Consider the following 12,678-nt stretch of genomic DNA (forward strand, 5'->3'; position numbering starts at 1 on the left):
TCACTCTGTATGACAGTCTCTAGGTGCATCCACATCTCTACAAATGACCCAATTTCATTCCTTTTTGTGGCTGAGTAATATTCCATTGTATATATGTACCACATGCTAATGGACGGGGTAGGGTGCCTGTACATGGTAGTATACAGAGTGCTTCTCTCAAAGGGCAATTTATTTCTGCTCCCCCCCCCCCCGTATTACACACACATACACACACACACACACACACAACCCTCGCTGGTCTCATCACCTTTTCACACCTTCTCAGAATTCCTGCAACAAGTAGTGTGTAAACCCACAAAAGAGCACCTGAATACAGGCTGCTTTGTATTGTTCTCTAATTGCTTCCTGTACATAAAGTTTCTCCCCATCCCTCATAAATATAGATATAAATAAAATTCTTCACATTGCCTAGCACATTACCAAGCACAGAAGAAGCACCTGGGAACCTCTCAGCCTGCCAATCTTTTCTCCATACGGCAGCCAGAGTGATCTTGACAAAACACTGACATCCCCCCCCCTTCTTAGAAACCTGCCACAGATTCCTTTTCAGGTAAACATCAAAATCCCAACACGACCTGAGAAACCCAGCCCGGTCAGCCGCTGTCTGTCTGTCTAGCATCGTCTCACTGTGCTCTCTCCCTAGCTCTCTGTTCCCTCCACTGGGCCTTTGGCCTCTGCCCAGACCTCTCCACTCTTCCTTCCCCATTTTGCCTTTTTAATCCTGCTCATCCTTCATATGTCAGTTCAAGGACACAGCCCTTTCTTGGAAACCTTCCTGCGTCCACCAAGTTAGATCAGATTCCTTTGTCATTTGCCTCAATGAACAAATGAACGTATTTCTTTCCTTCAGACTATTGATCTAACCTTGTTCATCAGTGCAGTTATTTGGTTAACGTCTGCCTCCCCACTAGGCTGTAAGCTACATGGAGCAGTGAGTGTATTTGGTTTTTCTCACACTTGTATCTCTGGTACCTGTCCCAGAGCTGATATATACTGGGTATTCAATAGATATCTGCTGGAAGAATCAATGAGTGAACGAATGAACACTAAGCGCTAAGTGTGCCATGCTCTGTACTCAATCCCACGAATACAGAGGGAATTAAGACTGTATCTCAACCCACAAGGAGTTTATAGTCATAGGGCAAAAGATAAGCAATCATTATAGGGGATTGAGTGCAAGGATTGATTTTCAATGTCTGCCATGGCCACAGGGTTGGAAGAATGGCCTTGTGAATGCCTGTGCTTTGGTCCACTTGGCCTTCATTATGTCACAGTTGCTATATTGACTCAGATTATGAAGGGCTTTTTGCCATGCTTAAAAGTTTGCACTTTAGCTCTGGTTTTCAATCAGAGCAGTAAACCTTCTCCAAAACTTTAAAAGTAAGCTATACTTCTATATGCCTGCAAGGTAGACCTCTTTGAGCTCCCTTTCTCCCCAGCTACTCTGTGGTTCTGTAATAAAAATTAGCTGCTAGTAGCAGGGCTTTAAGTAACAGGTTAGGTGCCAGGTGAAGGATAAAATGTCAAAGGAGTGAAGTTGTTCGCCACCTAGTGGTCTGAGTTGAGCTTGCGTGTTTTTCAGAACCTGGACAGGAAGAGTTTGCTCTTTGCTCCACCTGTTTCTCTGCAGTTAGTGAGACTTGTCTCCTAGTAAACTAACCTGGTAAATACGCCTAGAGACTAGTAAATAGATAAAAGTCACATGGCCCTAGTAGGAAAGGATAGTTGGTTTGCGGGAAGCTCAGGTGGTCCTGAGATAACCAATCATGGCTTAGGGTTGTGATGAAAGAAAAGAAGGGAAACTCACAAGTGTGTTCCATGTTATGTAGACCTAATTTCTAAATTGCTCTAGCTTGCCCATTGTAAGAGGCAGGGTGACCAGGGGGAGGCACCCACATTTCCCCAGCAGTGCCTGCAAATGTTTGTTCCACTGCTCAGCTTACTTCCTTCAAAGATGCCCCAGTGACTCTGGTCCTCACTTTCCACTAAGATCAATTTGAGCCACAGTGCCTCCGATACCATTTCTGATCCTTGTCAGAATTAACAGTCTTTCTAGTTTTTACTCTTAGCTGTCACTTTGAATAAATCTCAAAACCTAATTCATGCTAACATGATATTGGCTGATAATAAGCAAACTTACTTCTTCTGTGAATATCTGCTCCTTAAATGAAATAACAGAAAGATTCCCGGAAGAGGCCACACCTGAGTTAAATCTTAAGCAAGTAAAAGGAGTTAACCAGCCAAAGAGAAAGGAGAAGGGCAATTCTAGAAAGAGGGAGCCACATGAGCAAAAAGCATGGAGGCCAGAAATATCATGGAATATGCAAGCATACACCTCAAGGTCGTTTTAGGATCTTTATGGCCTTAACCCACTCTAATTTTTGGAGACTCCATCCCAAAATATATTGCACATATTCAAATGCATTCCACAGCAAATATAATTTATATTTAACTATGAGTCAGGTTGAGTTAACGTGACTAGTGGCCATAATGTTACTTGTTGTAGACATTTATTAATTTTAATTTTTCAGGATTTTTTGGTATGCGTTTTGAAGCCAGTACACTTTAAACTCAGGTATATAGTACCTGATGAAAAAGACAGCATAGCGCTAAGCAGTTCGGAGTTACTGAGTATAAAGTTCAAGGTAGAGGGCGTGAGGCAGTCGGAGCCACGGAGCCCGGCAGTGACCTTGTGCTCCCGCCCTGCTTCGGTGCACCGCTGTGGCCAGAGGCTTTGCAGGTGATAAGACGGCGTTTGTGAAGAGTGGATGGTTGCTGAGACAGTACTGTTTTGAAGCGCTGGAAGAAGAATTGGTTTGACCAGTGGTCAGGTGGTCACCTGACCTATTATGATGACCAAACTCGGCAGAGTGTAGAGGATAAGGTCCACATGCCAGTGGACTGCATCAACATCCGCATGGGACATGAATGTCAGGATATTCAGCCTCCAGATGGGAAGGCAAAAGACTGCTGCAGATTGTTTGCCGAGATGGGAAAAACCATCAGTCTTTGTGCAGAAAGCACAGATGATTATTTGGCCTGGAAATTTACACTTCAGGATGCCAGGACAGACACAGCTTATGTTGGCTCAGAAGTCCTGTATGATGAGACTGCTGTGGCTTCCTTCCCACCTCCTTACACAGCCTATGCTGCACCAGCCCCTGAGCAGGCATATGGCTATGGTCCATACAGTGGTGCATACCCGCCAGGAACTCAAGTTGTCTATGCTGCAAACGGGCAGGCTTATGCCGTACCCTATCAGTACCCGTATGCCGGACTTTACGGACAGCAGCCTGCCAACCTAGTCGTCATTCGTGAGCGGTATCGAGACAATGACAGTGACCTGGCGCTGGGCATGCTGGCTGCAGCAGCCACAGGCATGGCCTTAGGGTCTCTGTTCTGGGTCTTCTAGAGTCCTTGGAACCTGGATGTGCATAACTTCTGATACCCTGTGTGCAATAATATACTTTGCAGGGCATTTGTTTGTTATAAATGTTTTTAATAATAGTCTTAGTAGTCCTTTTGAAAGTAGTGACATCATACTTATAACTAATCCATATAAGTACCACAGAGAAGGCTTTGGACTGCTGTTTAGCTAAAACGTGGACTATTTGGGGGCACTGGCTCGTGCTAGGAGTTTTTTATGGCACTCTCAGAATACCTTATTTGAACACACCTGTTTGGAAAGGCCATTTTCCTTTTAGAGTTAGGCCTTAATGCTTAAGGGATAGTTTATTTTAGTGTTACACTAGTAACGTGGTGATGTATGAGTGAGTGAGTGACTGGGGCAAGAAGAACTGCAGCTGTTTTGTTTTAATGCCAGACTTTGAAACCTCAGACCAGAACTGGCTGCACGTTACTTCAGGAGTTGAAGGCTGGAACCTTCCTGAGGCAGCGGTGTGATATGCCCACAGCCTCTGGGGCTCTGCAGGCTCCCAGCAAAGCTGACTGCTCAGGATGATGGGCGGGATGGCAGGTCCCCCCCCCTTTAAAATGATGCTTTTTCACATTTTATTTTTACTAGTTTGTTTTTGGTAGTGATCCTTGGAAAACATCTCAAATTAGGAGTAGATTTGAGTCTCAGCGTTTTAGGGCTTTATCATTTAAAACTTGAACAAGGCAAAACAATTACAAACAAGTGTGTGGGGGTAGATTTGCTTTATTCAGAGGCATCATGTTTTTAGTGTTCACTTTGACTGTTTCTATTGCCACTTCAGCCTACTTATAGCTTATTTTTCTACTTGTTGAGAAAGTAATATTAAGAGAATGGCGAGGAGAGTGGAATGAGAGCCACAGTTACAGTGTTACTGTCTCAGGGGATTGGGCTGCACTGAGGATCCCTTTCCCACCCTTCTGAAGGCTGTTAAAGAGCCCGTTTCCTGTCCTGTGCAGGACTGGGGCGCTGTGGCTGTCCCCGAGCACTGGGGTGCGTGGAGCCCCGGTGGTGGCATGGTGGGGGAGACTCAGGTTACAGATGGGAGTTGCGGCCGAAGGATATGAATGACCTGCTCAAGATATTACTCCACCTGATCAGGACACCAGCCTTGTTTTTATTCTTGACTCAAATGTTACAGAGAAGCTTAAACCATTTAATTTGAGCCCCAACTATGTGTGAAGCTCTGGCAAACTGAGAGTTGTGCATTTCTGTTATTTCTTATTTCTTTATTTATGTAAATTTTAAAACTTCAATTATTCCAGTTTTCTGTCCTGCATGCTTTAAAAAATGTACTTTTACAAAGGCAGTTTAGCTACATTGAAGGTCTCTGCCCCTATATTCCATGTGGCCCTATTTTCCATAAAATACTCTCCTAGTAGCACAAATTCTGTTTGTATTCTATGTGGCCACTTACATACATAGTCTTTCGTTCCACTGATCAACGCACTCCACCTCTAAGGCAGACTCAAATAGATCTATCTCCGTATGAAACCAGATGCCAAATGAACTTTGTGGTGACCACAGGTCTGTTTTCCCAGTCAATTCTGTCACACTTGTTGACACTGGAGAGTCTGTTTCCAGCTGAAAAGAAGTATACTTGGCTGTCATCTCTTTGGATGTTTGACATGGTGGAAAGTTGCCAGATGTGATATGTGACAACACTGGTTTTGATGGTTAAAAATGTTACTTTAGTTATTTTACATCATATGTAATAAGAATGGTTTTGTTCAGATGGTTTTTATTTATTTATTTATTTATTTATTTATTTATTTATTTATTTATATTTATGGCTGTGTTGGGTCTTCGTTTCTGTGCGAGGGCTTTCTCTAGTTGTGGCAAGTGGGGGCCACTCTTCATCGCGGTGTGCAGGCTTCTGACTATCGCGGCCTCTCTTGTTGCGGAGCACAGGCTCCAGACGCGCAGGCTCAGTAATTGTGGCTCACAGGCCCAGTTGCTCCGCGGCATGTGGGATCTTCCCAGACCAGGGCTCGAACCCGTGTCCCCTGCATTGGCAGGCAGATTCCCAACCACTGCGCCACCAGGGAAGCCCCTAAACTCAGTTTTTAATGTTACATCAGGGTATTAATTTTGAACTTGGAGTTACTGGAACCACAGATACTGAATTATGTCAGTGAAATGCCCTCGAAGCAGATGGTCTCCCTGTGTTGCCCTGGCTTCCCTCTGACAGAAGGGGGAGAGCTGTGGACTGAAGCTTGGACACACATGTGCCCCCACATCTCCAGTCCCTGTCCCCAGCAGGGCCAGCCCCACTGGGCAACTATAGTTGAGTCTGGAAGTTCACTGTCACTAGTGACTTGATCCTGAGAGGAAATGCATACTCGGTATAAAGATGGGCTGAGATACTTCATCTCCCTGGCCCCAACTCTCAAAGATGCCAACACTGAGGTAATCCTAAATCAAGAAGTTAGGTGAGTTGGAAGGAACTTGTTCAGGTTTAGTCAGTATTTTACTTCCATGTGTACTTTTAACTAGTTGGCCTTTGACATTGCACACATGCCAGTCTACTTGTTTCTTAGCTCTGTTCTTTTAATTCCTTGAGTTAACTTCAGGGTCTTAGATGTAAAGAGAAGGGAGAGACCCGTGGTTGTGTTTCAGATCATCATACATGGAACGGGCCAGACCGGGACCCAAGATCTGGATCATGGGAGAAGTTCCTGCCATTGAGACAAAATGACCCACATTTATTTTCTGCATTAATTGTGATACTGTGTGATCTATCTTTCTCCTTCCCAAGTTTATGTAGACACCAGCATGGGATGCAGTTCCATTTTTTCCCCCAGGTTGATCTTTTTTTCTGATTGCTTGCCTGTCTCTAGTATTCTGTTGTGTCCTCAGAACCTATTTTTCCCTGTATATGCAAATTGTATGTTTATAAGTGAAAATGTTAATACATTAAATGATTGCTAACCTTAAAAAAAAATTCAAGGTAGAGAATGAAAGATGAGAACAGAGAGGCAGCTGGGAGTCAGGGTACAGAAAGCCTCCCGTGCTGTATGAATCACTCGGACTTTATCATAGCCATTGAAGAATGTTGAGCAGGAAAATGTCCTCGTCAGACATGCGTGTAACGTAGCTCACTCTGGGGATGGTGTGGAAGGTGGATTGGAGAGAATCAAGACTGAAGACAGGGAGTTCCACTGGAGGGATGATGCAGAAGTAAGACTCTAGACGTGGGCAAAAGTGAGCCCTAGGAAGCTAAATGGGGAAAACAAGATGAGTCAACATCGTATAATGGAAGGGAGCTTTGGGATGGCTTCAAGAGATCTGTGTTCCAGTCCCAAATCTGCCATTAATATTCCCCTCTTTGGACCTCAGTTTTCCCATGTGTAAAATGAAGGAATCCTCCCTGTTGATTACTATTGCTCCATAGTACAATTCTCTTGATTGCTATTGTTTCACATTACTATTACTATTGATTACTATTGCTTCATTTTACTATTACTATTGATTACTATTGCTTCATATTACTATTACTATTGCATTGAACATCAAGTGTGTATGTTGGGAGGACTACCTGTGGATCAGTCCTTGGAAAAATGGGGAAAGAGGCAATGTTGGCCTTTAGCTTTATCATGAAAATCACAAAATATCAAGCATGAGGACAGGCTGTGTTGGGGAGGTGAGGGACTCCCTGCTAATGGGACCTATAGCAAAGGTTCTGTTGGTATTTGACAAAGAATATCAAGGGCATTATGTGCTGGCCTAACTGTTAGCATTTCTCCTAGTTATAATACCAGCATTGATAGAGGGCTAAGGATATGCTAGGCACGGTTCTAGGCATTTTATGTGCATTATTTCATTCAATCTTCACTATAGGCCTATAAGGTAGGTACCATTCTTATTCATATTTTGTAGATGAGAAAACTAGGATCCAGAGAGAGTAAGTAATTCTATGTAGTAAGAGGCAGAAATGGGATTCAAACTCAGGCGTTCTACAGAATCCCTATTCTTTAACAATTATACTATACTGCCTTTCATATCAGATGGCCATCACAGCTAACATTTCCCTTATGTGTTCTGACTGAGCTGCTAAAAAAATTATACATGTAATACCTCCTTCAGAGGGGTGTGGCCTAGACTGAGCATAGAACTTAGAGTCAAATAGAGTGAGATTTGTCACCTGCACCTATCAATTGCTGACTCTGTGACTTGGGAAATTTACTTTCCCTCTCTGATCATCAGTTTTCTTGTCTGCCAAAGGGACAGTAATAGTAGCATTTCTTACAGGGTCATTATGAAGATTAAATTTTTGAATGTTTACAAAGCTCCTAGGATAGTCCACGTCCTACAGTGGCACTACCACCATCATCATCATCATTGTCATATTTATTAATAAGGGACCGGCCTGACTCGGGGAAGTTATAAGGTTGAGTTCAGAGCAAGAAGACCTAAAAGCTGTTTCTTAAGAATGTTCTGCATTCCAAGTGGCCAACAGTAAGTCGCATATAGCAAATGCACTTGGGCAACCCATCCTGGTTACAAATCCAAGCTTTCTGTTACCACTGCTCTTCTTCTTAAGCAGCAAATATAGGGGTAAAGATGTACTAGAACACTATGTTCTTACAAGTTTGTGTGGTTTTTTAAATAACAGCTTATTGAACTAAAGAAAAAAAAATTTCCCTTTCCTTTTTGTTTCTTTCTTCCGATACGGTTGTTTTTAAGTCTTCCCTCCTTTAACTTTTTCCCATTGGTTTTTGTTGCTTTGTTTTGTTTTCAGCTTCTACCTCTCTTTGCCAGAGTCCAGTCGCAGCAATACTGAGGTAGGAATCAGAGCTCTGAGTCCCCGTACAGGGAAAAATGAGAATTTTCCTATATAGTAGCTGGATGATTGTTTTCTTTGCCTCTGATTGTAGGTTTTAACTTTAAAATTCTTTATGTAGCTACTCATCCACCAAGCCTGTTAACTATTAAACTCTCCAATTTACTTTTATCTATTCAAAAAGACTTTCAAAAGAACTCAAAAGACAGTTAAGACTGTGTAATGTTGGGGGGAAAAAACAGACATTTCATTTTTTGGATAAAATAATCCTCTAGAGTTAAATTTAAGATTCAGACTACCAAAGGATGATGCTCTATATAAATTATTAGCCTATGATTAGGTTTGCTCTTCAAAGGATATCTACCCATCTCCTAAAATTAGGTCAAGGCTGGTTGTGTAGATGCCTCTTAGGAGGGTCTAGCCTGGTGAACTCCTGACTGGAAGAGGTCATCCCAACATGTGACTTGGAAACCCCCCTCCCCAAGCTTCAGGAAGATCAACCAGATCACTAATTGGTGCCCCTACCCTCATGTCGCTTATGTTCTAGAGCACTGGTTCTCAACTAGGGTCAATCTTCCCCTCCAGGGGCATTTGGCAATGTTTGTAGACATTTCTGAAAAATGACAGTGGTATATACCAGGCATTTTACATAATATTAACTTGTTTAATCCTGATAACAACCCTCTGAGATTAGTACTATTATCTTCATTTTACAGTTGAGGAAATTGAGGCACAGAGAGATGTTTCCCAACATCACACAGTAAAGTGGTAAAAACAAGAGATAAACCTAGGACATCTGCTTCAGAGCCACCTTTGCTAAGCTTCAAAGAGGTTCTTATTATTGCTAAGCATATAGGATGCTTAAAAAATATTCACTGAATGAACTGGTGTTCATCATAGTGCATTTGTTTTTAATACCTAAATCTTCCCAGGAACCAGCAGTTTGCTAAGATTATACAACTACCATAGTTTATTAAAGATAAATTGCATGTTCTGGTGGTACTATTAACTATAGAGCATAACATAATACAAGGAAGCTTCTGTGGCCAGGGTTCCCAATAAATTAATGGAAGACTACTAATTGGAATATCTATTAGTCATTTGAGATTATCTTACTTGATAAGTATCTAAGCTGTTATGTTTGCTGCCACCATGTGGTCCCTCTGCATTTGTTGCCACCATGATCCACTGTAGAGAGGAACCGAAAAGTCCATCCTCAAAGAGGAAAAAAGATTAGGAAACCCTGTAAAATGGCTTCCCACAAAATAGCTTTCAGTGTCTGGAAAGCTAGAATATCTCTATGGGGAGATGCTAATTATTGCTTTCAGTCCTGATAAAGTCTGGGAGAGTACATGTCCAAACCAGGTATGGTGCTTTCAAAATGCCCTGATTTGGCAACTGATTCAGTTTCCCCTTTCATTTCAGGTCTTGAGGTTTGAGAATATTCTGTCCTCCATTCTCCACTTCGGAGTCCTCCCACTGGCCAACGGTAAGGGATTCTTGGGAAACAATGTGACACTGACATTGGCTAAGTGTTGGGGATTGTCTGGGACTTTCCATCCTGAAGCTTGTACTTCTAATGTGTTATTATGAATCGAGGCCAGCACCAGAATTGACAGAGTTTGTACCATCAACGATACAGTTTTGAAGTTAGATATTCCAGGTCCAGGCCTTGTTAGCAACTCTACTTGCAGACTCAGCAAGAACGGCTAACTCTGGTTGAGTTAAGGAGATTACAACCACTCTCCTTAGGCAGTCAAGAGTCTCCTTCAGGTCAACCAGAAATGAGACGATGATCCCTAGAAGGTGTCTCTGTGGTTCTTATGCAAAGACCACCATCCGGACAGGCACAGTTTTAATGAATGACAATCCTAGGCCTTCTCCCTACACTGCAGTTGTTCACAAACTGTAGCATCTTGAGTTTGGCTTGGTTAAAATATGCTTTGTACTGGAGATCAAAATATCCTCAGGACCCACTAGTTAAGTTATTTTCAAAATACAAATTGGACAAGTTGCCAGCATTTTTCTGCCATCCAAATGCCCATAGTTGCAGGTGCATTTTTATTAAGCACAGATTAATTAACCATTCTTTCAGGGAAATGCTAGGGACATATCAGAGAGAATGAAGACACAGACCCAGGAAGAATGGAAAGATAAATTATCAAAAAGTTTCTTGTTAGTCTCTTACTAAAAAGTTTACTAAATCTTCCATGCCCATGCCCAATTATTATACATCTTGTTCTATATTTTAGCAAAATTGCAGCAAGGATTTCCTCTGCCCAACCCACAAAATATCTCACTCGTCAATTCAGATATTGAAGTTCTTGAGGTAAGAATTATCAATATTAATTGCCCCATTTCTTTTCATAGTAGAATATACCTCTCCCTATTTTGCTTACTTTTTGTTTTATTTTGTTTTGCTTTGTTGTTTCCCAGCCCGAGGAATTTTATAAATAAGATGTTTAGCTCTTAAAACCCATAATTAACAATGAAAAGCACTTAAACTTGAGTTTAAAAATCAGATCAAAGTGGAAAAAAAACCCCATCAGACCAAGTCTGATTTCCCTTTGAAGCCAAGTTTATTCACACCACACTACAAGAAGATGCACTAGTGCACTGTATTTCATTTGTTCCACAAGACAACTTGTAAGGCTGGGATTATTAATCCCATTTTATAGATGAGGAAAGTAAGACTCAGAGAGGTGAAGTGGCTTGTGTAGCTGGAAAAGGGCATATTTGAGACTAGACTGACTCTTCTGATTCTCTCAGTCAGTAAACTTTTGCCTGAACCAAAGACCCTCCTCTGGGTTCAGGGATCTGTTGTGAGCTGTTTCCTGGTTAATCATTATTAACAAACTTCAGAATACCTTGTTTCTTCCTTTCTGGGAATCATAAGATTCTGACAGAATTCTCCAATCCTATATACTACCCTGCACTCCCTCTTCCCTCCCCCTGTCCCTTTCTACAACTGCTTAAGTCATGTAAGGTGACAAGAATCCAAAATGGCCTGTTCCTGTGTCTGAGGCACTCACAAGTGGGACAGGGGTAAGGAAGGGTATTGCACAGTAGGACCTGGTAAAGAAACCACGCCTCCCCAACCCCTCAGGCAAACCCAGACATCCTATGGCTCCAGGTGCCCCAAGTTTGATATCGTCTTCATTGTTGCATCCTTTTCAGGGTTTCCTTTTGATTTCCACCGACCTGAAGTATAAAACATCCTTAAAGCAGCAGCCAAGTTTCCATGGTTGGGAAGCTCTGAACCTGATAAGTGGACAGTGGAGGGGGAAGCCAGCCCCTTGATTGCCTGTTTGGAGTCCACTCCAGGAAGTAAATGGCCCTTAATCCCACAGCTCGTGTAAACCCAGAGCAGGAAGATGGTACACACAGGAATTGTAAAGCCCTTGCGAATTGCTGGAAGTTTTCTTTTTCAAGCCCTCATGGATGTAGAGGGAGGCAAACAGGGTGAAAGAGCTCAGCCGGGATGTGTGTGTTCCCATGTGTGTGGAGGGGTATATGTTTGAATGTGTGTTCACGTTTGAGTGCATGTTGTGTGTTCCTGTGTCTATGAGATTCTGGGGCCAAGAGTGAGGCATGTACTTCTAAGGAGGTGCATGAGAAACTCTCAAATACAGATTTGCATCAGTGGTTATCAGCGGAGATCCCTTCAGCCCCTTCAGCTCTCTAGGGTTCCCCCCTCCCTGCATATTGGATTTTATGTTTTATATTTACCGTTACTGTCCCCTGTATTTAATTAAAATTGTTTTCTATCAATGTCAATTTTGCCTTTTTATTTGCAAATTTTCTTGCCCCAGACTTTTTTTTTAATAAAATAAGACTGGTAAAAAGAAAATTTAGTGTCCTTAACGTTAACACAAACTGAGCTTGTACAGAATTCAAGAATTTCAAGAATTTTAAATCCTTGATTTAAAAAGGGAATATGTTGTCTCTTTAGATGTTTCCAGAGAGAAACAGAGTGAACACAGGAAACTCTAGAAGTTGTATCACTTGTTTAAGTTTTTGGCTGTTTTCCCTTTCAAATTAAATGAAATGGCATTGAAGAGTACTAAACCTAGATAAATCACAGTAGGTTAAGTTAAAGCAACCAATCAATGGGGCGAAATTGGGGCAGAAGAGGAGGAAAGGGGAACCCGTATGGATCATGCAGGAAATTAATAGAAACCACACTTTGCATTTGTGGTGCTGACAATCCAGTGGGGGAATGGAAGAGAGCTGTTTACTGGAGGGCTTACCAAGTGTCATTTCATTTAATCCTCACAGGCACTCTGTGAAGAATTATGATCCCATTTTATAGATAAGGAAACAAAGGTTAAAAGAGATGAATCACACAAAGCCAGTAAACAGCAGAGGTAAAAATTCAATCCAAGCCTTTCTGATTTCAAAGTCGCTGTTCTTTACATGAGGTAGGATTAGAAACCGAAGGCGCTTAAAGCTCACTTATTAC

The 12,678-nt window shown here is 42.1% G+C and overlaps 1 protein-coding gene and 1 pseudogene across 6 annotated transcripts in view; both read left to right on the forward strand.

Moving 5' to 3' along the window:
- Positions 1-11,993, forward strand: part of BPIFC (BPI fold containing family C) — a 48,623-nt gene extending 36,630 nt beyond the window's left edge. The window contains exons 13-16 of one of the 5 annotated variants that reach the window (XM_082421003.1): positions 8,175-8,217; positions 9,642-9,705; positions 10,469-10,545; positions 11,394-11,993. In XM_082421003.1, the coding sequence (XP_082277129.1) occupies positions 8,175-8,217; positions 9,642-9,705; positions 10,469-10,545; positions 11,394-11,516 (307 nt within the window). In that variant the 3' untranslated portion in view covers positions 11,517-11,993. The other 4 variants (XR_014252563.1, XM_082421005.1, XM_082421007.1 and 1 more) reach the window with 4 other exon arrangements.
- LOC309641215 (pleckstrin homology domain-containing family B member 2 pseudogene) lies at positions 2,891-5,166 on the forward strand (annotated as a pseudogene). The gene has a single exon. The product of its transcript is annotated as a pleckstrin homology domain-containing family B member 2 pseudogene (transcript).
- Positions 11,994-12,678: the final 685 nt, after the last annotated feature.

The sequence above is a fragment of the Balaenoptera physalus genome (genome assembly GCF_965194825.1).
Source record: "Balaenoptera physalus genome assembly, chromosome: 13".
NCBI lineage: Eukaryota > Metazoa > Chordata > Mammalia > Artiodactyla > Balaenopteridae > Balaenoptera > Balaenoptera physalus.